At 43.0% G+C, this 27,480-nt stretch overlaps 2 protein-coding genes across 3 annotated transcripts in view; both read left to right on the forward strand.

Annotated features, from left to right (window-relative positions):
- The first annotated feature begins 151 nt into the window (after positions 1-151).
- znf319b (zinc finger protein 319b) lies at positions 152-8,129 on the forward strand. Of its 2 annotated transcripts, none has more exons than XM_061969831.2 (3): positions 152-514; positions 794-835; positions 923-8,129. In XM_061969831.2, the coding sequence occupies exons 2-3, from the start codon at positions 831-833 to the stop codon at positions 2,745-2,747; spliced, it is 1,830 nt and encodes a 609-aa protein (XP_061825815.1). In that variant the 5' UTR covers positions 152-514; positions 794-830; the 3' UTR covers positions 2,748-8,129. The 2 variants fall into 2 exon arrangements, with proteins under 2 accessions (XP_061825815.1, XP_061825814.1); XM_061969830.2 differs by having other exon boundaries at positions 153-514; positions 718-835.
- Positions 8,130-13,534: 5,405 nt separating this feature from the next.
- csnk2a2b (casein kinase 2, alpha prime polypeptide b) overlaps positions 13,535-27,480 on the forward strand; it is a 33,912-nt gene continuing 19,966 nt past the window's right edge. The window contains exons 1-2 of the mRNA XM_061969832.2: positions 13,535-14,416; positions 14,755-14,866. Coding sequence (XP_061825816.2) covers positions 14,313-14,416; positions 14,755-14,866 — 216 coding nt within the window. The 5' untranslated portion in view covers positions 13,535-14,312. The remainder of the gene's footprint in view (positions 14,417-14,754; positions 14,867-27,480) is intronic.

Raw genomic sequence — 27,480 nt, forward strand, 5'->3', positions numbered from 1 at the left:
ATTAAGAAACATAACAAATAATGCGTCTTCTTATACAACACAATAAACCAGTGAAAATTGGAAATTACGTTTAGTTTTTATTATTAGGGGGAGTGTGACCATCGCTATAACTCGGAGTGTGACGACTATCACTAACACACAGCGTGTATATCTATCGCCGTTTCCCTTTTTTGTGTACGCGCCCGTACTGAATTGCTGTATTCATGTTCCCGTGCGCAGACGGCGCAGACGGAAGCTAGGTTTCAGAAAGCTAGCTAGCTACTGATAACAATATGCACACATTTACCTCCCCTTGGCGACTGGATGATCTGAACGCCAAATAAACGCTTACGTGCAACTGTGACTTGTACAGGCATTTTTGTCAAACGGAGCAGCATTTTTTTTTACAAAGCCACAAAATCAATGTATTCGGCCCCTGGAGCTGCAGCATTTCAACAAGAAGCGTTTTCATTTGCAGACGAACTGTTGTGAAGAGTAACTACTGCTCGGGAGAGTGTCCATTTACACGCCTCTGGTATGTAAACACACATCCTTGTCGGATTTGTTGGCGACAAACTGCTCTGATCCACCGTTAGCTGCCGTTTCCCGAAAGGCTAATGCTGCTAACCTGTCGTTGTGTTTACATTGATTATACATATATTTAATTTCGGTCCATACCAGACAGATTACGGGACTGTTAACGCCCCATTATACATTTTGAATGTCTTGTCCACACAGATCCCGCTCAAAAGAGAAAGTGGAGGATTTGTATTTCCAGTTGTCAACAGCTGACTTGTAGTCCTCCTCTTTACAGTAATCATCTTGACCAATCTTCAGTGTCTTTGGCAGCCATGGAGTGAGTTGTTTTTCCCCCCTCATAATACTGATGCTTTACATCCATTTGCGGAATAAGATTGCTTACTTGTTCTGTTACTCTCTGCAGCTGGGCCACTCCTGCTGCCAAACTGAACCCATACGCCCGTGCCCGCGTGACAGAGGCCTGGCAGCAGCATGCAGTCTCCCAAACACAGGTGGTCCACACCATCCCTCCGGCGGCTGAGAACTGTACTGTGTATGGGATTGTCCTGCAGCAAGAGTCCACACCCCTTCACCAACAACAACAGCAGCAGCAGCAGACCCAGCTTGGGCAGCAGGACCAGCAACACACGCAGCACGTTCAGCAGCACTCTGCCCAGGACCAGCAGGATGGGAATGAGGGAGTACGCAAGTGCGAGGCATGTGGGCATGACATCTCCCACCTCGCCAACCCCCATGAGCACCAGTGCATGGTGAGTCAGGAGAGGTCGTTCCAGTGCACCCAGTGCTTGAAGATCTTCCACCAGGCGACAGACTTACTGGAGCACCAGTGTGTTCAAGTGGAACAGAAACCCTTTGTGTGCGGGTTGTGCAAGATGGGCTTCTCTCTGCTCACATCTCTCGCCCATCACCACTCGTCCCACAACAGCAAGCATCCGATGAAGTGTTCCATATGCGAGAAGACGTACCGGCCCGGTTCTTCTGGCAGCATGACTTCCAGCTCCTCCTCGAACAATGCCCATCAGCCCAGCAGCGATAGGGTGTCCACTAGCAGTCACTCGTCCATTCTACCCTTTCCTTCAGCCCGTGACCGCCCTTACAAATGTTCCATATGTCAGAAGGGCTTCAAGCACCTCTCAGAACTGACACGACACGAACGGGTGCACACAGGCGAGAAGCCTTTTAAATGTGACACGTGCGACAAGGCCTTCAGCCAGTCGTCGCACCTGCAGCACCACCAGCGGACACACAGCAACGAGCGCCCTTTCAAGTGTGCGGTCTGCGAGAAAAGCTTTAAGCACCGCTCCCATTTGGTGCGTCATATGTACGTGCACTCCGGCGAGCACTTATTCAAATGCAACTTATGCGAGTTGCACTTCAAAGAATCGTCGGAGCTCCTCCACCATCCCTGCCACCCGCAGGGTTCCCGCCCCTTCCGCTGCGCCACTTGCGGAAAGGGCTTCAAGCGACCGTCGGACCTGCGGCAACACGAGCGCACGCACTCAGAGGAGCGTCCTTTTCACTGTGACGAGTGTCAGATGAGCTTTAAACAGCAGTACGCCCTAGTCAGGCACCGCCGTACGCACAACGACCCGGGCGACAGGCCGTTTAAATGCAATCTATGCGACATGGGCTTCATGCAACCGTCACACCTCCTCTACCACCAGCACATCCACGGCATGGACAACCTGTTCAAGTGTCCCTCGTGTCAGAAGGAGTTCAGCCAATCAGGAGAGCTGCTCAGGCACAAGTGCGGAGAGTCGCCCAACCCTGCGCCTGACAAGCCGTACAAGTGCGACGTCTGCAACAAGGGCTACAAGAAGAGTTCCACGTTACAGCGGCATCAAAACTCTCATTGCCAAGACAAGCCCCTCAAGTGTTCCCTTTGTGACCGTCGCTTCCTCTCCTCATCCGAATTCGTCCAGCATCGCTGCGACCCGTCACGAGAAAAGCCGCTGAGGTGTCCCGACTGCGAGAAGCGGTTCAAATACTCGTCAGACCTCCACAGACACGTACGCGTGCACACGGGTGAGAAGCCGTACAAGTGCGAGCATTGCAACAAGTGCTTCAAACAGCGCGAACACATGACCAAACACCAGAGCACGCACTCCAGAGGACAGTTTCAGTGCGTGTGGTGTGGCGAGCGCTTCAGTGACCTTGGCTCCTTACAGGACCACACAGTACAGCACACCACTGATGGAGAGGACTACCCTGTGCCCAACTGCATCTAACTCAATCTCTTAACTACTTCTTCCCTTCACATCCTCTCACCTCCACCAAGCAATACAGTTGGGGTTTAGTGCAGCACACAATATTTTTATGCGTACCATCACCAAAAGTTGTGACGGGTACTTACAGATTCATGGGGATTGAGTCTGAGAACTCGTCAACACATCAAGTCTTGGTCCACCATGTTTTTGTTACTACAAAGTAAATGGCGGATGTCGCTTTTGTCCACTTAAAATTTCAGATCCAAAAACGCCAGGGCACGTACTCTTTGAGTAGAAATGTAGGGTGTGTCACCCCCCTCTAGGAATGGACAATATTGCTTAAAATCTATATAGTATACTGTATATAGTAGCCTCTTGCGATAACAATATATATCATTTGGCATATAAATGGTAATAAAATCATTTTAAAACAAGTTACGTAGACTCCTAATTTAGCTGCTGACGTATGTGATAACATATTGTTATTATCTCAATAACACATTCATCTACTCGCTAATTTACTGTTAATATCTGTTTACTTACTGTTGTAACATTTTTATATGTACACTCATGTTAAGATATAATCAGCACTTATTCTTCTGTTGTTTGGCTACTTTAAATTAGTTTTGGGTGATACTACAAATTTGAGTATGGAGCCGTTTGAATGCCAAGTAGTTATAGTGGATGAATTGGCCATACTGATGTCCATACTTAAAATTTTCAGGATCATTAAATGATTCTGATTACAATCTGTAGTCTGACAAAAACCCAGGATGTGTAACAATATCAATTAATATTTTAATTATTTAAGTTAAGTTAAAGTACCAATGATTGTCACACACATACTAGGTGTGGTGAAATTTTTCCTCTGCATTTGACTCATCCCCTTGTTCACCCCCTGGGAGGTGAGGGGAGCAGTGAGCAGGAGCGGTGGCCGCGCCCGGGAATAATTTTTGGTGATTCAACCCCCAATTCCAACCCTTGATGCTGAGTGCCAAGCAGGGAGGTAATGGGTCCCATTTTTATAGTCTTTGGTATGACTCGGCCGGGGTTTGAACTCACGACCTACCGATCTCAGGGCGGACACTCTAACCACAAGGCCACTGAGCAGGTTCATTCATTACGTACACCATTTATAATGAAGTCAAAGTAACCACTATTGGCTGTTATTTCCTGAGTTTGTCAACAATAACAAAAATGACCAAAAAAGTTTCTAATCACTGTAGCATCGACCATATACTGATTCGACACTCTTTATCGCTATTGTCGATATTTGTATCGATTAATCCATCCCTATTTACATTCAGGAGCTCTAGCGGGTTGCTATTCTTTTTTGTATCCCATTACGGTGTGTAGTGTAGGATGTTTAGCTATTCCTTGTCCTCCAGTGGGAATTGCAGTTTGCCGCCATGGGGGCGAGTATTAGTCATTTAGAAGCTTCACTTTTGAGGGACATTAGCTGTGAGCGAGGACGCGGGACACAGCTAGGCTGTGACATCAACATGCCTTATCACGATATAAAAGATAGTGTTAAAATCGCTCAAAATTATATACAAACCCCGTTTCCATATGAGTTGAGAAATTGTGTTAGATGTAAATATAAACGGAATACAATGATTTGCAAATCCTTTTCAACCCATATTCAATTGAATGCACTACAAAGACAAGATTTTTGATGTTGAAACTCAAACTTTTTTTTTTTTTTTGCAAATAATAATTAACTTAGAATTTAATGGCTGCAACACGTGCCAAAGTAATTGGGAAAGGGCATGTTCACCACTGTGTTACATGGCCTTTCCTTTTAACAACACTCAGTAAACGTTTGGGAACTGAGGAGACACATTTTTTAAGCTTCTCAGGTGGAATTCTTTCCCATTCTTGCTTGATGTACAGCTTAAGTTGTTCAACAGTCCGGGGGTCTCCGTTGTGGTATTTTAGGCTTCATACTGCGCTACACATTTTCAGTGGGAGACAGGTCTGGACTACAGGCAGGACAGTCTAGTACCCACACTCTTTTACTATGAAGCCACTTTGATGTAACACGTGGCTTGGCATTGTCTTGCTGAAATAAGCAGGGGCGTTCATCGTAACGTTGCTTGGATGGCAACATATGTTCCTCCAAAACCTGTATGTACCTTTCAGCATTAATGGCGCCTTCACAGATGTGTAAGTTACCCATGTCTTGGGCACTAATACACCCCCATACCATCACAGATGCTGGCTTTTCAACTTTGCGCCTATAACAATCCGGATGGTTTTTTTCCTCTTTGGTCCGGAGGACACGACGTCCACAGTTTCCAAAAACAATTTGAAATGTGGACTCGTCAGACCACAGAACACTTTTCCACTTTGTATCAGTCCATCTTACATGAGCTCAGGCCCAGCGAAGCCGACGGCGTTTCTGGGTGTTGTTGATAAACGGTTTTCGCCTTGCATAGAAGAGTTTTAACTTGCACTTACAGATGCAGCGACCAACTGTAGTTACTGACAGTGGGTTTCTGAGGTTTTCCTGAGCCCATGTGGTGATATCCTTTACACACTGATGTCGCTTCTTGATGCAGTACAGCCTGAGGGATCGAAGGTCACGGGCTTAGCTGCTTACGTGCAGTGATTCTCTGAACCCTTTGATGATATTACGGACCGTAGATGGTGAAATCCCTAAATTCCTTGCAATAGCTGGTTGAGAAAGTTTTTTTTTTAATTGTTCAACAATTTGCTCACGCATTTGTTGACAAAGTGGTGACCCTCGCCCCATCCTTGTTTGTGAATGACTGAGCATTTCATGGAATCTACTTTTATACCCAATCATGGCACACACCTGTTCCCAATTTGCCTGTTCACCTGTGGGATGTTCCAAATAAGTGTTTGATGAGCATTCCTCAACTTTGTCAGTATTTTTTGCCACCTTTCCCAACTTCTTTGTCACGTGTTGCTGGCATCAAATTCTAAAGTTAATGATTATTTGCAAAAAAAAAAATGTTTATCAGTTTGAACATCAAATATGTTGTCTTTGTAGCATATTCAACTGAATGTGGGTTGAAAATGATTTGCAAATCATTGTATTCCGTTTATATTTACATCCAACACAATTTCCAAACTCAAATGGATTTTGTAATTTATATCGTCTATCATGCAACCCTACCCCCAATTGCGATTTAAAGGGGAAACTAAGCATTCAGTTATTGTGACCAAAATGATCATGGTTACCAATATAATATGCAAGCACTGGTTCTTTGTAAGTGCAAAAATATCAATTCTCTGAACTGAACTGTATTGCTGGGTGGGGTTCTCTTTCTTAGCTCAATGTACAACATATTTGCAGCACATCGTTTTGGTTCTCTAACCAATAGACTCGATCATCACAGTCTTGTTATAAAGTTCCCACCCCATTTTTATCTGCTTTTATAAGCCTGAGAGTAACAAAGCAGCTCCATCCACTGAACTGCCACGCGAGTATGTATAAAGATGCCATAATGGAGGTTAATTCAGACAATGTAGTATTAACAGACGTGTTTGTCAAATAAAAAGTACGACATGGCCAAGATGGGAAAAAAAATACTTTTGGTGACTATAAAGAAGAAAATAATTGTGTTTCTTTCCTCTTGCCTTATTATTTGTCCTCCTCAAGTTAGTACCGGTATACACTGGCACTCAATTGTTTGAACACACATTTACTTCCATTCATCCATCGCGGGGGTGGATGGAGCCTATCCCAGCTGCATTAATAATGTTTTTTTATGTTTCATATAACTTAAAGACCAAGAAAGAACTAAAAAATGCCTTTGTTTTTTGATACACAATTGAAAAGTGTAAGGATTTTAATTGTTTTTTTTAAAAGCCACACACAGGCCCTTTTAAAACGATCTGGTATTTTTTCTATTTAGAAAGAGACGTCAATGCAAAGACCAAAGCAGTTAATTGCTGTACAAAGTTTTAATTTATAGATGCATGTTAAATTGATTGTACTTGCAGTTTGCCTTCTAAAGTCAGACTAAGTAACAAGGCGACGATTGCAAAAGAAACCCAGAAAATACAAATGTTAATGTAAGGGGGTGGGGCACTAAACAACAAAATGACCTCTCCAAAATACTTGTCAAACACGTTTATTACAGTCTAATCAGTATATCATTGCTGTACATACTGGATGTGTACCTGTCAGAATGTGTCTATCTTAAAAGAACATTTTGTATTGCTACTTTTTGACAACATTCTTCACTTTAATGTCTGTGTGGTCCGTGTAGTGATTGTATCTCGTTGAAAGTAAAGACAAACGTGGCCCAGCTTGTGAATGGAAGCTCTGTTAGGTCAAATGAGGAAACGCAGGCTGACAAACAGTTTATTAATGTTTCAGCAGATCGGCCCCTTTTTTTAAAAAAAACAACAACAAAAAAACATTCTAACCCAGGTCTGTCATGAGGGGTTTTTTCACCAGCACTTATGTCCTTATTGTTTTCCTCTTAAAGATTCTGGTAGGCTGGGTGTATTGTGTCTGTTGTGCTACTCGGTGTATCCTCCTTAGAGCCAGCATCCTCTGGATATTTATGTTTTGCATAACAGCTATTTTTTTTTCTTTTCTGGAGAGTCACTGACCAAAAAGAAATGTCCACTGATTCTGGTTCTCAGGAGGATAAAAGCTCCCCCAGTTCTTCCCTTCCTAATTTGCTCCTGATTAGCAGTTTATGTGCAGTATTAAAACAGTATTTTTCATTTTGTGTATTTACTCGTCTTTTCTGATAAAACATGTCTTCTCTTCTATGTTTTTATTCATGCATCATTGTTCTCTTTGACAATGACATCACATACAGATTTTTACTGTTACGGATATCCTTAAAAAGAGAGTCATAGGTCTTGGAGTTGATTAAAATGCCTTTATTGTATTATGAACACATCCCCCTGGGCATTATTCAGCCCTTTTAGTGTGTTGTTGTTGGCCAGAGGGACACAGAAGGGTGGTGATGTATAAGGTAAAAAATTAACAAGCAATGCAGTGTACGAAATAGTTGTAATATATTTTCATATTTGCAATTAAGCAATATGTGCTCCATCCATCCATCCATTTTCTGCCGCTTATCCTTTTCGACGTCACAGGGGTGCTGGATCCTATCCCAGCTGCACTGGGGCGAAAGGCAGCGTACACCCTGGACGAGTCGCCACATTTGCACAAAAATTTGTAGAATATGAAATTCCTGTGCAGGACACAAAGATCTAGCATGCTGCACATTGTTGAATACAGTATGTGAAATTACTTGGATAACTTGAATCTTTACCATTAAATTGGTTTCCCAATTTAATGCAGATGAATTCACCATTTTTAGTCAGATTAAGGATGTAAGGCAATAAACGCAATTAACCAATCTGAGAAGCATAATGACTCAAAATTCCTACAGTGTGTTTGCCCGAGTAGTGTTACCGTCATGGAAACAGGAAGTTAATGTGAGTGACAGACTGCAAAAGTACACAAGTCAATATGGATGACCCTCAACAGCATGTTGACCCTCTCAATGCTAAATATTAGCACAGTTTAAAAAAAAGAGTGTATTCTACACACTCTGCAGGGAGTTTTCTTTTCACCAAGGCACTTCCATCTTAAAATAGCACAAAAATGAGTAACGTGTCCACACTAATGTTGATAAATGTTGTTTTTCATGAACTTGAACATGATATTAAAGGTGTTTAATAAACATGTTAAGAGCATTTATATATTCCTCTTCATTTAAAATGAAACACCACTAGGGCCTAACATGAATGACATTTACCGTATTTGTCGGACTATAAGTCGCAGTTTTTTTCATAGTTTGGCCAGGTTCTAGTGCAACTTATATATGTTTTTTTCCTTTTTTACTATGCATTTTCGGCAGGTGCGACTTATACTCCGAAAAATACGGTAATTGTGATTAATCCACAGCAACCCTGTGATTAATCTGACAAAACATTGCAATAGTTTCACAGCACTAATGAAAAGATAAAGAGTCGTCGCTGATTAGGGGATGAACAAAAATGCAGCACATGAAGAAATGTCCTGATATACTTTCTTTTCATATTTAATAAAACATTTGACCCTGATGTCTCTTCTGTTAAGTGACTTTTTGGAAAGCAATGCTCCACCTTCATAGCAACCTTCCTTCTGATTTCTTCTTTCTTTTTTAAAATAATTATCAGTGTGTGTGAGCGAGAAGTGTAAATTCATGCTAATATTATTTGTATATAGCATTCAGGTAGCTTTAACACTATTTGCAGCATTTGAGTCAGTTTGATATCCAAACAAAGAAATGTGTGCATTACAGTTGCACCTCCTCTGCTAGTGTCCGTAGGTCAGCTTCAGAGTCAGCCAAACCACCATTCCTCAACATTTCACTCCTTTAATCCTGGAATCCATCTCCTTGTCACTGATAGCTGCTGTTGCGGTTGGTTGTGTCCTTCCTCCCCAGCCAGAGCTAAAAGCTGCCTTTTTCTGCCTCCTCTGCCAGTTGTTCCATTGCTAAATATCAGTCTTCCAGCCAGTATCCCTCTACTCTACAGCCAGCTCCAAGTATCTATTTGGCTTTCTTGCGCTCAAAGTCGGCCTCCATGTTCTTCCTGTAGAAATTGTCAGTTCAACCTTCCTTTGGTGACTTACCTGACTTCATATCCAATGGTCCATGTCCAGTGGTTGTAGTGTATATCCTGGTTCTTTTGTTGAACAGTCAAAGGTCAATAATTATTAAAAACTGGTCACGGGTTGAAGTTACAGCGTTAGTCTCAACTTTGCAAAAGCATCTATAAGTCAGTCCATATCACAAACGATTAATATCCCGAACAAGCCTCTGGAAGAGTGGGCCCTGATGGAGAAGTCTTGATCCTCTTTATAGGATAAGGGCAGACAAGTCCAGTATATTCAAAGTTCAGTCATGGTTGGGAACATTTCTGGGGCGTGAGTGTTGCAGCTGGAAAGGCTGAGTTGCTTGGTGAATTTCAAGGTTTACTTTGGGCATGAGGATGTGTATCTAAAACATTCCTGTCTTTGACGCCTTAAATATTTTATTCTGTTCTTCTCATCTGGGACTGTAACCTTTGTTTTTGGACATAAGAGGCCTGCGTCTTTTGCAATAATCATCAACGTGAGCATTGGAGACTAAACAAAATCGAAAGAGTAGCTTGCGAGCATCCTTGAAGTAGCATGGGAAGTTTGTGAGTGTGTGTGTTCTTACTCTTAGTCTAAGGAATTTGTGTAGTGAATTTAAAGGGGACCTATTATACAAAACCAACTTTTCTCCCTTTTTTGTGTATTTCGGATCTGCAAAACTCCCAAAAATTAGAAATCAAACCACGGAGGCATGGCGGAGATATTTACAAAAAAATCTTATTCTGTTATTATTGGTATTACCTTCTAGATGTTCCCTCCCAAACAAAATGCAGACGTTGTGTCGTGTGTTTTACCTGGCACAAGATGCTGTAATCGGTGGTTCTCCAGTGTTGTTTGTGGACCTTCGATCACTTCCCATACTTGTCTTCTTCCGGGTTGTGTGGAAAGTGATGTAAAAGCTTTCCATGATTCTCGCGGGATGAATAGCGCCATGCTGCACACCTGGGCATTTATACATGTCAAAAAACTAATGAGGAAGCACCACAAACACATTGAATCAGCTCAAAGTTAGTAGCAGTCATGGTGACTGTCTTTTGACCAATCATTGAGGACATTGCTTGAAACTGAGTCTCTTTATACACGTTTATGAAAATGGAATTTCCCATATAGCCTTTTGAGTTTCTAGTCTAATGACTGAAAGAACAGTGTTGTATGTAGGAGCGGGTGGTGTCATAGACCAACCCCTCTGATCGGGGATGGCTTTCCAGCCTTGATGTAGATGGCTCCCCTAACTCCCCTTTTGAACCATTTGTCTTTCCTGTCCAGAATGTGTACATTTTTGTCCTCAAATGAGTTGTGTTTCTCTTTGAGCTGGAATCCAGTGTGCTGTGGGGCCCTATTGTAGTGAATCACACCTGAGCAATCATAAAATTAATAAAATCTTTATTGGACACGAAAGTACACAATGTGACAAAGAATATTTGACAACAATCAATCTAGGGATCTAGATATCTGGTCAGGACACTCCTCACTCTTTTGCCTTCACCCTCATTGTCCATTTGTTTTTGGTGACTTTATATACTCTGGACCTAGACACTGAGTCCGCGACATACATGGCGGACAATATCTGATACAGTCTGCTTTGCCAGTCCAAAAGCATTCCCCGTTTTCCGTAGTCTTCACTTGACGGCCAGGTAATACAAAGCCAGTGTTGGGACTAACGCGTTACAAAAGTAACGCGTTGCTGTAACGCCGTTAGTTTCGGCGGTAACTAGTAATCTAACGCGTTATTTTTTATATTCAGTAACTCAGTTACCGTTACTACATGATACGTTACTGCGTTATTTTACGTTATTTTTTATGTAGTATCGGCTAGAAACAGAAGATCTGAGTGTGTTTTATTGGAGCGCTGCGGTGTCAAGGAAAAGAAAAGGCGTGCTTTGTGTGGGTGGGAGCGTAGTTGAGGGGCGCAGGGGAGACGTTCCTCCAAGGCCTATGTACAACAACCTTCACTTTACCCGGAAGTGGGTCTTTACAGCTGAGGGTGAATGACGAGGCCGGCGGTTTGTTGCAACTTTGTGACTTTATTGGACGCAGCCATCCACCAAGCTAGAGCACCTGCACGCACTCTAATGTTGTGTCGTTCGCGAACGATTCGTTCGAACGAACAAATCTTTTGAGTGAACGTACTGAACCGAATCACTTCATGAACTGATTCGTTCCTTTCTCAGTTCAGTTGAGCTCCGCCGCGACCATGCCGGTATGAGTGGAACTGGCGCATTCTGTGACTCACTGAACCCTCGACGTCGGCGAACAACGCAGCCAGCTACTCATCATTGGGGCGGGGGGAGGGACTGAGCGAACGATTCGTTCACCACAGATTAACGACATGAATCACTCAGTGAACGACAGAATCAGGACTCGCGAACCTACTGACACAGAGAACTGACTGTGTCGCGGAGGAGGACGTCACATTGAGGCTCTCGTTCAGTCACTGTGCGCGTTGTTCATTGGGTGCCGAGGGATTGTGTCGTTCGCGAACTGACACACACCGAGATCTGCCGCTGGGGAAGCTGTTACTGACTGACTCATGATTCGCCGACCTGCACACAGAACTGCTGCTGCAGAAGTGATTCAGGTTCACGTACTGAACTGTGCTGACTGTGGCGCTGTGTCAGTCACTCACTGCCTGGTGTACTGCATGCACAGAGCTGTGTAGGGACTCGCGTTCACCCTATTTGCTGCTTCTCCCGCGAATGTCTGCACTGTACTGTACTACGCACGCCCCCCCCCCCCCCCACCCCCCAATTTTTTTTTTTTTGGGGGTCTGGGGGCGGGATTCGGTGAACAAATTTTTTTAACGACTCAATTTAAGGAACTGATTCTAGTGATTCAGTACAGTCAAAAGAACTGCCGATCCCATCACTAACGCACTCACTGTCGCGGTCCCTCACCTCTCTCGCCCACTCACTCAATGACGTCACTCACCTCACATGCTGTCATATCTTAAAGAGCCACACACACACACACACATACGCCACTCTCGTAACAACTAACAAGACATCATGGTGAAGCCAGAAGTCGAGTTTCTTAACATGGAGACATTCTCAATACTTTTCTTTTGTCGAGCGCAAAGAAAATAACAATTTAGTTAAATGTAAGTTGTGTCTTGGATCAAAGATCCTATCTACTTAAAGTTAAAGTGCCTTTATGTTGCAGCTATTTAAAATAGTTTTGTCAATTTGTTCTGGCCTGAAATAAATTGGCCCTTTGAAACATATCTTTGTCTTTGTGTGTTGTATGTAGACCACATTGCTTTCTGAGTTCAGTGATGCAAATGCATGTCAAGTTGATCAACAGATTGTGTTATTCTCCAGTGCAATAACAGTACTGAAATGAAGGCTAAAAAGGCATTAATGGGAGCCTTAAAAAAAAGAAAAAAGAAAAAAATAAGTAACTAAATAGTTACTTTTCACAGTAACGCATTACTTTTTGGTGTAAGTAACTGAGTTAGTAACTGAGTTACTTTTGAAATAAAGTAACTAGTAACTGTAATTAGTTACTGGTTTTCAGTAACCAACCCAACACTGTACAAAGCACATGCTACCTTTTTTTTTTTTTTTTTATCACATCCACCGTCTGTTAGTCTGTTGGTCAATTAAGCCTTTCAATAGTTCTGATCGACTGATGTTCTGGTTGACAACTCCCTCCCAGGTTGTGCAACAATTGCTATAGTAGTCAATAAAGTATGGAATACTTGGGAATACCTATTTAGGAAAACTTTCAACTCAGAGAAAAGAAAATGTGGTTTGACAGGAACTAAGTAAAAGTTCAATCAAAGACAAGATCATGGACAGAAAATGATAATGATGTAGAAATGATGCCATGGCATCGCCTCAAAGTGCTTAATAAGCATCAAATCATGTTGCTCTGATCTAACTTTAAGGATGGTATCTTCAACATGTTAGCATTGGCATGCAATATGTAAGGAAAGTATACCCCCATTGTAATATTTGTAAAAAGTCTGATTTGTAGAACTCTTTTTTTTAAGATACAAGGTTATCAGCCTGTTCTTTACAAAGCACAAGGAAAAATAAACCTCAGACTGCTGGGGTGCACTTACCTTCCTCGCCGCTGACAGGCGCTGTAAGACAGCAGCATTGTGGTCCTGGTCGTCACCCCGGCAGCCAGCAGCTTTCACTTCCGGGTGGCGCCTGCTCCTCTTCACTCTCAATCCGCTCTCCTTTCCTACTCTCTCGACCGGAGGAGGACGGTGGCCACAGAAACCCCCCCGCGGTTCCTCCGTCGCCGAAACGACTCCCGAAGCGGCCATTACCCACACAGCCGCTCGCTCATGACGCGGGCCCCGCTGAAAGTGGTGCACGGCGCCGAGCCCTCCTCGTCTGTGCGACATCTCCGCGCTCAAGTAGCATCCCTCGCTAACGTTAGCTAACAACATAGATCTCGCCGCTACTCCCAACACTCCCCCCCCGGTCCACCTACGCACCGCCGCGGGTACCGAGCCTTCACATCACCGCTTGATTGATCGCTAAGACCGGACCACGGAGGGGTTGCCGCCCTCCTGTTGACAATCAAACGTATCCTCCCCTAACGTTCCAAAGTCAGGGCCCGTGTCTCCAGAATAGTCCCTCACTTTTAACAAACCGGTGTTTTAATTACTAGCACCATTCCTCCGTGTCCACTTTTGGAGTCGCCTTCTTTTCTACCTCAACACCCCGGATGCCTCCTCGCTTCTTTCCGTAACCTCAGCTCTTGATTCCCGGCCCCTCGGAGCCCCATCGGGACCGATCCAGCTGCTACTGACAATCCGGTGGGGGGGGGGGGAGCTGCCCCGGCTGTCTTTCTCTCCACACGCTCCCCTTGTCACTTATTTAAGTGCGGAAATAAGATAGCTAGTTTGTGAGACCTTCTTTTTTTTCGGTCTACAACTGCCACCCATTCCAGATTCTCCGTCATCCATCTCCCGTGACCGCCTTGCTGCCTCCGAGGCCACGGTACTCGCCATGCCGGGTCCGGTGGCCGGTAGCAAGTCCCGTGTCTACGCTGACGTCAACTTGCTCAAGAGCCGAGATTACTGGGACTACGAGGCACACATACCCAACTGGAAGTGAGGCTCTTTTCTGTTTCCTGTCTGCTTTTAATGCCATGCATGTATTACCTGTACTCTGCACATGTGATAATGGCTGCTTATTTGGTAAAGTGTGGATGATGGCTGTCTAATATTACACTGCTATGCGAGGGTGTGATGACACCAAGATGGTGCAGTCCCTCAGCCTCACACCCCCCACCATCCTCCTTACCATCTTAAAAAAAGCCCAGTCTAAATGTATGCGTCTTGAACGAAAAAGCATCCAACTTGCCTATAGATTTTTGCTCTGTAACTGCAGTTATACAGCATTTCACTCCTACAAACACACTGTACAGATTCTGTGTCTGTCACCATAGCAACCAGGAGGACTACCAGCTGGTCCGTAAACTGGGCAGAGGGAAGTACAGTGAAGTGTTTGAGGCCATCAACATCACCAACAATGAGAAAGTGGTGGTCAAGATTCTAAAGGTGAGCAGATTGGATCTTTCTGAGCAGAATAAAAAAGAGTGGAAATAGGAATAATCCATCCAACTATTACCATTAAGGTTGCGCGACAAAAATGATATAAGATATACATTTGAACAACAATAGCATCGTTACATTGTGATAATGCATGGGGATAGCGACAAGCTAACGAACACATCCTCAACACACTTTAGACTTAAATGATAAATGGGTTAACTTGTATAGCGCTTTACTACCTTCAAGGTACTCAAAGTGCTTTGACAGTATTTCCACATTCACCCATTCACACACACATTCACACACTGATGGTGGCTGGACTGGTGCTTCCTGAAGTCAACAATGATCTCCTTGGTCTTGTTGACATTCAGGACCAGATTGTTGGTTCTGCACCAGTCAACCAGATGTTTCACCTCCTCCCTGTAGTCCATTTCGTTGTTGTCGCGGATGAGGCCCACTACTGTCGTGTTGTCTGCATACTTCACAATGTAGCATACTCGTTAGCGGCTATTGTCCCTCCACAGTGCAAAGTCACATCTAAGTCAGCAATCCTCGCCCTCCATGGCGGCCAATAAGCTGTTTCTTAGAAGTATCATCCCTGGAGGAAGAGGAATAGCGACACGTGCTACATGTAACAGTTTACAATAAGCCATTCTAACCGCTAAACTAGAGTTCTTGAATGTAAACAGAGGTGGGCGGATCGATACAAATATCAACAGTTACACAACCAAGTATAGTATCAGTATATGGTTGATACTACAGTGGTTAGATCGATATTTTTTTAATTATCAAAACAATATCTTGTTATTGTTTACAAATTCAGGAAATAAGTCCTCGGACACAGATTTGAAGTGTCAGAATCAGCATTAATGTGACCAATACTCCTGTCACTACTGGGTATTGGATCGATACCCAAATTTGTAGTATTACCCAAAACTAAAGTATCAACAGACGAATAACTGAATTTAGGCAGAAGTGTAAAAAAATAACCATATTACAACAGTAAGTAACTAGCTATTAACTTAACTGACGCAAAGTTATCGCTAGGGCTGCAACAACTAATCGATTAAAATCGATTATATAAATAGTTGGCGATTAATTTAGTCATTGATTCGTTGGATCTATGCGCATGCGCAGAGGCAATTTTTTTTTTTCAAATTTAAAAAAAAAAAAAAAAATTTAAATTTAAAAAAAATGTTTAATAACCTTTATTTATAAACTGCAACATGTACAAACAGCTGAGAAACAATAATCAAAATAAGTATGGTGCCAGTATGCTGTTTTTTTTAAATAAAATACTGGAAAGGATAGAAATGTAGTTTGTCTCTTTTATCCGATTATTAATCGAAGTACGGTAATGACCGACAGATTAATCGATTATCAAATTAATCGTTAGTTGCAGCCCTAGTTATCGCATATGTCAGCAGCCAAATTAGGAGCCTTTGTAACCTGTTTTGAAATAATTATAATATCATACTTATGCCAAATAATATATTGTGATGTATCGTTTTGCAAGAGCCTTCGATGTTGAATTTCCCTCGGGATCACTAAAGTATCTATCTGTCTATCTATCCATCTATCCATCATCTATCTATATTAAACACACTATAAATTTCAGGCCATCTCACCCATTCCTAATTACCATCATAAAACAATAATTTACTATTATACAGTGTAAGCTCGATTAAACACACTATAGATTTTAGGCCATATCACCCATTCCTAATTACCATCATAACACAATAATGTCCTTTTATAAAGCGGCTATTGTCCCTCCACAGTGCAAAGCCACATCTAAGTCAGCAATCGTCGCCTCCATGGCGGCAAAATAAGCTGTTTCTTAGAAGTGTCATCCCTGGAGGAAGAGGAATAGCGACACATGCTACATTACTCAGCGTAAGAGTTTACAATGAGTCATGCTAACCGCTAAACTAGAGTTCTTGAATGTGAACAGAGGTGGGCGGATCGATACAAATATTAACAGTTACAATACCAAGTATAGTATCAGTATATGGTCGATACTACAGTGGTTGAATCGATATTTTTTTAATTATCAAAACAATATCTTGTTATTGTTTACACATTCAGGAAATAAGTCCTATGACACCGATTTGAAGTATCAGAATCAGCATTAATGTGACCAATACTCCTGTAACTACTTGGTATTGGATCGATACCCAAATTTGTAGTATTACCGAAAACTAAACTAAAGTAGCCAAACAACAGACGAATAACTGACTTTAGGCAGAAGTGTAAATAGAACCATGTTACAACAGTAAGTAACTAGCTATTAACTTAAATGAAAGTAACTAGCTATTAACTTAAATGACGCAATGTTATCGCATGTGTCAGCAGCCAAATTAGGAGCCTTTGTAGCCTGTTTTGAAATAATTATATTATAATTCTTATGCCAAATAATATATTGTGATGTATCGTTTTGCAAGAGGCTTCAATATTGAATTCCCCTCGGGATCACTTAAGTATCTATCTGTCTATCTGTCCATCTATCCATCATCTATCTACAAACCCAGTTTCCATATGAGTTGGGAAATTGTGTTTGATGTAAATATAAACGGAATACAATGATTTGCAAATCATTTTCAACCCATATTCAGTTGAATATGCTACAAAGACAACATATTTGATGTTCAAACTGATAAACATTTTTTTTTTTTTTGCAAATAATCATTAACTTTAGAATTTGATGCCAGCAACACGTGACAAAGAAGTTGGAAAAGGTGGCAAAAAATAATAAATAAGTTGAGGAATGCTCATCAAACACTTATTTGGAACATCCCACAGGTGTGCAGGCTAATTGGGAACAGGTGGGTGCCATGATTGGGTATAAAAACAGCTTCCCAAAAAATGCTCAGTCTTTCACAAGAAAGGATGGGGCGAGGTACACCCCTTTGTCCACAACTGCGTGAGAAAATAGTCAAACAGTCTAAGAACAACGTTTCTCAAAGTGCAATTGCAAGAAATTGAGGGATTTCAACATCTACGGTCCATAATATCATCAAAAGGTTCAGAGAATCTGGAGAAATCACTCCACGTAAGCGGCATGGCCGGAAACCAACATTGAATGACCGTGACCTTCGATCCCTCAGACAGCACTGTATCAAAAACCGACATCGATCTCTAAAGGATATCACCACATGGGCTCAGGAACACTTCAGAAAACCACTGTCACTAAATACAGTTTGTCGCTACATCTGTAAGTGCAAGTTAAAGCCGGCTTCTCTGGGCCCGAGATCATCTAAGATGGACTCATGCAAAGTGGAAAAGTGTTCTGTTGTCTGACGAGTCCACATTTCAAATTGTTTTTGGAAATATTCAACATCGTGTCATCCGGACCAAAGGGGAAGCGAACCATCCAGACTGTTATCGACGCAAAGTTCAAAAGCCAGCATCTGTGATGGTATGGGGGTGCATTAGTGCCCAAGGCATGGGTAACTTACACATCTGTGAAGGCACCATTAATGTTGAAAGGTACATACAGGTTTTGGAACAACATATGCTGTGCCGTCTTTTTCATGGATGCCCCTGCTTATTTCAGCAAGACAATGCCAAGCCACATTCAGCACGTGTTACAACAGCGTGGCTTCATAAAAAAAGAGTGCGGGTACTTTCCTGGCCCGCCTGCAGTCCAGACCTGTCTCCCATCGAAAATGTGTGGCGCATTATGAAGCGTAAAATACGACAGCGGAGACCCCGGACTGTTGAACGACTGAAGCTCTACATAAAACAAGAATGAGAAAGAATTCCCCTTTCAAAGCTTCAACAATTAGTTTCCTCAGTTCCCAAACGTTTATTGAATGTTGTTAAAAGAAAAGGTGATGTAACACAGTGGTGAACATGCCCTTTCCCAACTCCCTTGACACGTGTTGCAGCCATGAAATTCTAAGTTAATTATTATTTGCAAAAAAAAAATAAAGTTTATGAGTTTGAACATCAAATATCTTGTCTTTGTAGTGCATTCAATTGAATATGGGTTGAAAAGGATTTGCAAATCATTGTATTCCGTTTATATTTACATCTAACACAATTTCCCAACTCATATGGAAACGGGATTTGTATATTAAACATACTATAGATTTTAGGCCATATCACCCATTCTAATTACCATCATAAAACAAAAATGTACTATTTTCAGTGGAACCATGTTGGTTCCTCAACAAGATTCACCATCCAAAATGTTAGTTTAGTGAAGCAGAGTTACCCTTAAAAATCAATGTAAACACGAATAATTGGATCCAGCCTCGACAAAAGTCCCTATTTTAGTAAAAACCTGCACACTTCGAAGACACTATAATTATATAATACTGTGTGTGTGTGTGTGTGTGTGTGTGTGTATATATATATATATAGATATAATACCCACATCACAAGCGGGTAGTAGCTCAACAATCTCTTACAGCAACCTTAAATGTCAACTCTGAACACGCGCACAAAAACACGAGTCTCGTTAGTACGCTCACAAACGAAAAAGGAAAATTATTTTACCTTGTGTCTAAGTATATGTGTGGCATTGTTGAACACTCTAGGAGTTATAAACGAGTAGTCAGTGGCTTTACGTAGTCGCCGCTAGTGTTAGCACAAACTAGCAGTGTGAGGCAATCCTCCGTCGACTTGTGTCCAGATAGTGCTTTCTCCTTTGCTGTAAAAAAGGTCTGCTCTGGCATTTTTTTTCGTCTCGTCACAATTAAAGCCCCACTTAAGAACTTTCGGATTTGTTCGATTATAGCATTGCCAGTGAACTAAAGCGGTAGTGTTTTGTCTGGAGGAAGACCACAATTCCCATGAGAACCAGCGCATAGCATTGTAAATAGTCAGAAACGACTGTAACTTACATACAAACTGACACGATAATACCACAATGATTCAGTATGTCTTATCTTTCCACATTAAGAACCTACCGTATTTTCCGCACTATAAGGCGCACCTAAAAACCACAATTTTTCTCAAAAGCTGACAGTGCGCCTAATAACCCGGTGCGCTTTATTACGATTAATTTTCATAAAGTTTCGGTCTCGCAACTTCGGTAAACAGCCGCCATCTTTTTTCCCGGTAGAACAGGAAGCGCTTCTTCTTCTACGCAAGCAACCGCCAATGAAAGCACTCGCCCCCATAGAACAGGAAGCGCTTCACCCGCCCCCATAGAACAGGAAGCGCTTCACCCGCCCCCGGAAGAAGAAGAAAAAACGCGCGGATATCACCGTACGTTTCATTTCCTGTTTACATCTGTAAAGACCACAAAATGGCTCCTACAAAACGATCCGGTTCATAAAAAGACGCAATCTCTCCATCCGCACACGGATTACTACCGTATTTCACAGCAACTGAACCGCACTGTGGAACGGGAGCACGTACGGTGAATATTCGCTCCACAGGGAATGAGAAGTCATCCTTCACTGTGGTTCTAGCTTGCCATGCTAACTTCCACCCATCCAAAAGAGACCTTTCCAGCCGGCGTCATCATAAAAGCTAACTCGAAGGGATGGATGGATGAAGAAAAGATGAGCGAGTGGTTAAGGGAAGTTTACGCGAAGAAGCCGGGTGGCTTTTTTCACACAGCTCCGAAGGCGAACACACCTTCACTAAGACGGGCAGATAGCGCCGGTCGACATACGCCAACATCTGCCAGTGGATCGTAAATGCCTGGGCAGATAGTTTCGGTCACAACTGTGGTCCGACCTTTCCGGAAGGCAGGATTCACAGAACTGCTGCACAACAACAGCGACACTGACTCCGGTGACTTCGACGAGACGGAACCGGCCATTTTGGATCCCGTATTCGCCCAACTTTTCAATTCGGACACCGAAGACGAAGAATTCGAAGGATTTACGAATGAAGAATAACTTCAGAAGGTGAGCGCTATGTTTATTTTGTGTGTTGTGACATTAACGTTCGAGCAACATTATGTTGCTATTGTTCTACACCATTTTGAATTTTACTATGTTTGTGATTGCACATTTGCGTACATTTTGGGACAGAGTTGTTAGAACGCTGGTTTTCAATATATTATTAAAGTTTGACTGAACTATCTGACTGTTTTTTTGACATTCACTTTAGCGCAGCGTTTTTTTGACATTCACTTTAGCGCAGCGTAGGCGCGGCTTTTAGTCCGGGGCGGCTTATTGGTGGACAAAATTATGAAATATGTAATTCATAGAAGGTGCGGCTAATAATCCGGTGCGCCTTATAGTGCGGAAAATACGGTACATATTTTACTCAAACTTTAAAGTAGCGGTTTGCAGTCATCGCATTGTTTTTTCTTTATACAGTACTTTTGAGTTTGTGTGGCTGGTCGTGTCATTGTGGAACTGCGAACCATCAAGCTGGTGCCTGCTATCACGTAAACTTCCGATAGCGAACATTATCATTTTGACTTGAGCATCGAAAGTCACTTATTAGTTTGGCAGGAACAGAGCCAAGGCAGCATCGTGTCGAAATTCCTTCGTTGTTTGTGAGCTGACGCAAGGGAATGAAAGCCGGGGCATTGTTGATCCATGACTGTCCTTTTATCTGGGTAGGCTCCCTTTTTCTTATTTTGTCTCCTCAGGCAAGACTTTTCAATTCTTTGGTTGTTTTGAACTTCCACCATGATAGCAGTGCATAATGCCTGCGTTCTATTTACCTGGGGAGTGGGAAGTCGGCGCTGGGAATGGCGTCACAGCCGAGTTGAGAGCATTCCAGTTACGATGTCGGAAACCAAGATAGCCACATCCACAAAAACAATTTTTGCGCTTGCCTTGTCTAATTTATGGGAAACATGCACTCTTTCTGCAACCTTCAAACGCGGTGGATGAAGGGAAAACACAGACGCTATTGCTCGCGACGTACAGCGTATACACTACATGAAATAAATGTAGTTTACACTTCAGTAACGTAACCATGTATAAATGTACAACAACACATTGTTAATGGCTAAATTATGGTGACAAAAAAATAATCAGAAGTGCTAATAACGGCTATTATAGAAGCGGGTATAATTGTTTATATCCAGAGCAGCCATCTTTGAAACAAACTCGGGGGTGGTGAGAATGGTCCGACTTTCCGAGTCGGTAATCTGACCATGAGGGTTGTTCCAATTGAAATTTCGACTAGGACGAACATAGGTGTTCACATTGATTTCCCTCTTATTAACGGATAGGGAAAAGGGGTGTGACATATGCCGTAAAACAAGTCAGCACATTAGTAGTTTTTTGTGTGGTAGTGTTCCTGCCACCCTCCTCAAAGTTGCTAAGTGTAGATTAACTAGGATCAAAGTATTGGACAGGACGTCGAAAATGTGTAATAAAGTTGTACTTTATATAAGAAAAAAATGGCATACAAAACGGTACAAAACGATCTCTATATCTTGTTATCTGTCATTCATTCATCACCCGTGGGCTCGTAATCCTCATTCTCAACAACCACAATGCACCTGCTCCCGGTCTTTTCTAACATCCGGTTTTGCCGCAATGCATTGTGGAACATGCAGTCTTTTAGTTAACCCTTTGTTCGGCTATTGAGTAGAAAACAACTCAATTCAGTGTCAGTGTTTCTCAAATAATCAATATCAAATACATGTATAAATCAAATCAATTCCCTTTTAACTCTTTTTAGCTGTAAATAATAATAGATCAATTTATCAGCAATTAAATCAAATGATCATCACACATGAACTATATAACGCAAAAGTTACAACATCCTCCCCCCATGAACTACGTTCATCTAAATCTCAAGACAGTACAGTAACTGAATAGGTCTTCTTAACAAAGTCCCTGAGGGAGTGCGGACTATGCACGACCTGACAAGTCCATCTCTGCCGGTAAACAGTTCTGTGATTCTTCCCAGTTTCCAGGTTTGTCTGGGGGTGTTGTCCTCTCCAATGAGTACAACGTCACCCACTTTCAGTGGGGTGGGTGCTGGTGTGTCACAGCGGTGCGCTGACTTCAAGTCCAGTAGGTAATCCTTGCGCCAGGCGGTCCAGAAGCTGGTTGTGAGTCTCTGTCTGTACTTCCATCTTCGAGTGATCTCTGCCTTGTTTGCAGTTGGGTGCTGAAAGTTAGCAGGGAAGGGCTTTGGTGGCAGAGAGGTCAGCCGTTTTCCCACCAGAAAGTGGGCTGGGGTCAGCGGCTGCGGTTCATCCACTTCATTGTGCACAAATGTCAGAGGTCTTGAGTTTATGATCGCCTCCACCTCTGTCAGTATTGTGCACATCTCTTCAAAGTTGAGTGAAGCTCTCCCTAAAACTTTCTTCAGGCATGTTTTTGCTGATCGGACGAGCCTCTCCCAGAATCCACCCCACCAGGCTGCTCTTTCTGCAATGAACTTCCAGGTGATGCCCTTTTCTGAGAAGAACTCTAACAGCTGGGGTTATTTGATAGCTTTCCACAGCTCCTTCAGGTCTTGATCAGCTCTCTTGAATGTTCTGGCATTGTCTGAGTAGATTATTTTGCATAATCCTCTTCTGGAGATGAATCTTTTCAGCGCTAACAAGAATGTCTCTGTTGACTGATCTGAAACCAGTTCCAGGTGTACTGCTCTGGTAACAGCACAGGTGAATAGCGCGATGTATGACTTCTTCCCAGAATCATCTGTTTTCACATAAAGTGGCCCTGCAAAATCCACACCTGTGACTTCGAATGATGGGGATTCAGTTATTCGGTCTTTGGGCAAGGGCGCAGTGATCTGTTGTCCGGCCTTTGCCTTGAATCTTTTGCAAACTGTGCAGCTGGCCACAGTTCTCTTCACTAGCTGCCTGGCACGCAGGATCCAGTATCTCTCCCTCACTTGAACGAGAGTGTCTCTCACTCCTGAGTGCATCACTTTTTCATGACAGCTTTGTATCAGCAGTTCTGAATATCTGTGTTTATTGGGCATAATCCATGGGTGCTGCTCTCTGTATGTGAAATCGGACTGCTGCAGCCTTCCTCCCACACTGAGCAGCTCGTGTTCATCCAGGAAAGGTTTGAGTTCTTTAATCTTGCAGTCATTGTTTAGGCCCTTTTCCGCTTTCAGTTGTTTGATCTCCTGGCTGAAACTCTGTTGTTGTGTTGTCTTGATCCAGTACTTTTCTGCCTCGAAGAACTCGTCAGCAGTTAGTTCTCCTTTTTTCTTTGGTTTTGTTTCGAGCATTGACTATGAATCTCTTTATCCAGGCTGTCACTCTGAGGACTCTTTTCAGCTTGCTGTATCTTTCCAGTTCTAACACTGGTTCAGTGGGGTCTGTGTCATTTGCAGCGAGCTGTACAGTGATCTGTTGGCTGGACCTTAGTTCTGCATTCACCTTGTCTGGAAAATTGTCATTTTCAGTCTCCTCTGACTGATCAGTTGATGTCAGAACGCTGGGCCCGTTCCACCATAGGTGGTTCTGTATCAGCCCTACAACACTTTGTCCTCTTGTGGGGAGGTCAGCTGGATTTATCTTCCCTGGGATGTGTGACCATCTCTCAGGGTTGGTCAGTGACTGGATCTTGGTCACTCTGTTTGCAACAAACTGTTTCCACTTCTGAGCTGAGCTGCAAATCCAATGCAGTGTAATCATAGAGTCCACATTCTTATCTGATTTGGTTCCAGTTTTAGAGTCGTCATCAAGTTGTTGGCTAGTCTCGCTCCAATCACAGCTCCCATGAGCTCCAGGCGTGTCAGTGTCATTTTCTTGAGAGGAGCCACCCTGGATTTGGAAGCGACTAGACTCATTATAGGTTCTCCGTCTGGCGATTCACCTTGTAGGTAGGCTGCAGTACTGTAAGCTCTTTCACTTGCGTCGCAGAACACATGTAGTGTTAGGGCATGTTTATTTTCTGGCTGCATGTCTGTTCGATACCACCTTGGTATGGTGAGCTGGTGTAGCTGGGGCAGTTCTGAACACCACTGTTGCCATTCTTGAGTCAGGTCAGGTGGTAGCTCTTCGTCCCAGGAGAGTCCTCTCTCCCACATTTCTTGAAACATGCACTTGATTCTGATTGTGAAAGGTGTCAGGAACCCGAGTGGGTCATAGATGCGTGCAGCTGACTGCAGAACACTTCTCTTTGTGTTCTTCTTTTCTTTTAAGATGCTCAATAGCGGTCTGAGGTCAAAGGTGAAGTCATCTGTTTCTGGTCTCCACACTAGGCCCAACACCTTGAGCACAGCTCCGTGTGTCTCCAATGTCAGTGTGTGGTCTGTTGTGCCCTCCTTCCATTTCTTCTCCAGCTCATGAGAGTTGGTCATCCACTTGCAGAGGTCCATGCCTGCGGTTGACAGCATTTGGGTTGCAGTTGCTGTCACATGGTAGGCCTCTTCAACACTGTGTGCGCTTGCAATAAAATCATCGACGTAAAGTGACTCTCTTAGTGTCTCTACAACCTGTGGTTGTTTTGTTTCATATTGTTTTAGGTGTTTTCTGATTGTAGCTGCGAGTAGGAATGGACTTGGGGAGGCCCCAAACACCACTCTGGTCATCCGCAGCACACGCAGCTCTCCATCCTCTTCTCCGCTTGGTGGGCCTGTGAGCCACAGAAATCTCACTGCATCTCTGTCTTTCTCCACTATGGAGATCTGCAAGAAAGCCTTTTTTATGTCTGACATAAATGCGATTTCATTTTTTCTGAATTTAATGAGGACACTGAGGAGATCTGGATTCAGGTTTGGTCCTGTGAGCAGACAGTCATTGAGGGATGGACTGCCATCTTCATGAGACGACGCATCAAACACCACTCTCAGCTTCGTGGTCACTTTGTCTTCTCTGAGTACTGCGTGGTGAGGTAAGTAGTATTCCACGTTGTCTGTACTTGCGTTGTCTTTTGGCACATCCTCTGCAATGTTCTGCTGTAAATAGTCCTCCACTACTTCATTATATCTGCTGTAGAATGTAACATCCTTCTTCAGTCTTTTCTTCAAACCTTCAAATCGTTTTTTAGCAACTCTGTAGTTGTCTTGGAGCGCTGCTTTGTCTGGTTTCCATGGCAACTCCACGTGATATCGTCCATCTTTGAAAGTTGTTGTTCTCTCAAATATCTGCATAGCCATTTCTTCTGCTGGGTTTTGTGTGTTTTCACTTGTGATGCCCAGAGACTCAATTTCCCAGAATGCACTTAGTTGCTTGGAGACAAGTGTGTCCTCTTCAAGTGGAATGAACATACAGGTTGCCTCAGCGACACTTGACATGCAAACTGGTCCCTGCACAGACCATCCAAATGTGCTCTCCAGTGCAACTAATGTCTCTGTCAGTCGCTCCACTCTTCCTGAGACAATTTGCCAATAGTAATCTGCTCCTATGAGGACAGATAGCTCAGGATCATCATCACTATCTGGGAAGTCTGCTAGTTGTAGTCCCTTTTTCTTGAGCTCATGTTGAATATGGTCACCAGGAACTTTCATCACAGCTGAGCACACCTGAGGTGTTTCTAAGGCCTCAATTTCAATTCTTTGCTGGTTGTCCCAGACATTCTCCAATATGACTTTCACTGTGTTGCGTTGTGACATTGTGGGTACAGAGGAGCCAAACGTGTGAAGAGTGAGTGTCTCTTGTCTTATTACTGGTAAGTTCAGGCTCTTCACAAGGTTTTCATGGATGAAGCTTCTCTGACTCCCTCCATCGAGTAAACAGCGAGCCAATTTTCTGCCTAATGGGCCTCCTACCCATGCCGTAGCGGTTTGTAGCAGCACAGTGTTCTGTCCATCTTGTTTAATCTTCACTGAGTGAGGAATGACTGAGGAAACAACAGCCACTTCTTTAACATTGGGGGGCTGCACCTCACTTTTCTCACCGGTGCACACAGCAATGTGATGCCTCCTTCCACATTTTTCACATGATGCATCCTTCACTTTGCATGTTTTTGCAATGTGTTTCTGTCCCAGACACACAAAACATCTTCCCATTTTCTTGATCTTTTCTTTGCGTTCAGGAATGCTGTTAGTAGGGCAATGCTCAGATTTGTGTTCTGCACTGTCACAGAATATACAGTTATGTGTCTTCTGGCTGACTGTATGCAGTGCAGCAGCAGATTGCATGCTGGGTCTGTTAATTGTTGTGCCATTGGATGAGCATAACTGCTTCTATGGCTTACTTTCTGGTTTGTGTTCTTTCTGGGTGTATGACGTTGTCATTTGCAGTGCTCTTTCCCTGCTTTGAACCTCCTTCTGTAGGAATTTGACTATTTCATCAACCTTCCATTCATCATCATCTCCCCTCTGACGGCTATATTCAAGAGCTATGTCATCTGGAATCATCTTCATTAAAATTGGGCATAGTAGGCTTCCATAAGTGTCTGACACTACACCCAGTGACTCCAAGCTCCTAATTTGAATTTCACATTCATCATATAGCTGCCTTAATGCATGAACATCAGAGGATTTCTTCACAGGAGTTAGATTCAGCAGCCTTGACATGTGAGCACTGATCACCAGATCTTTCCTTCCAAATCTGCTTTTCAATAATGTGATAGCACTGTCATAATTAGCATCTGTGAGCATAAGTCCTGCTACTGCCTTTGCAGCTGTTCCTGTTAGGTACGTTTTCAGGTAGGTAAACTTCTCACGTTTGCACAATGCATCATTCGTGTGAATAGCTGTCTCATACTGGCTCCAAAACTCCTGCCATCTACTGACATCGCCATTGTATTTATCAATAATCAATTTCGGTAGCTTTA

The sequence above is a fragment of the Nerophis lumbriciformis genome, linkage group LG10 (genome assembly GCF_033978685.3).
Source record: "Nerophis lumbriciformis linkage group LG10, RoL_Nlum_v2.1, whole genome shotgun sequence".
NCBI lineage: Eukaryota > Metazoa > Chordata > Actinopteri > Syngnathiformes > Syngnathidae > Nerophis > Nerophis lumbriciformis.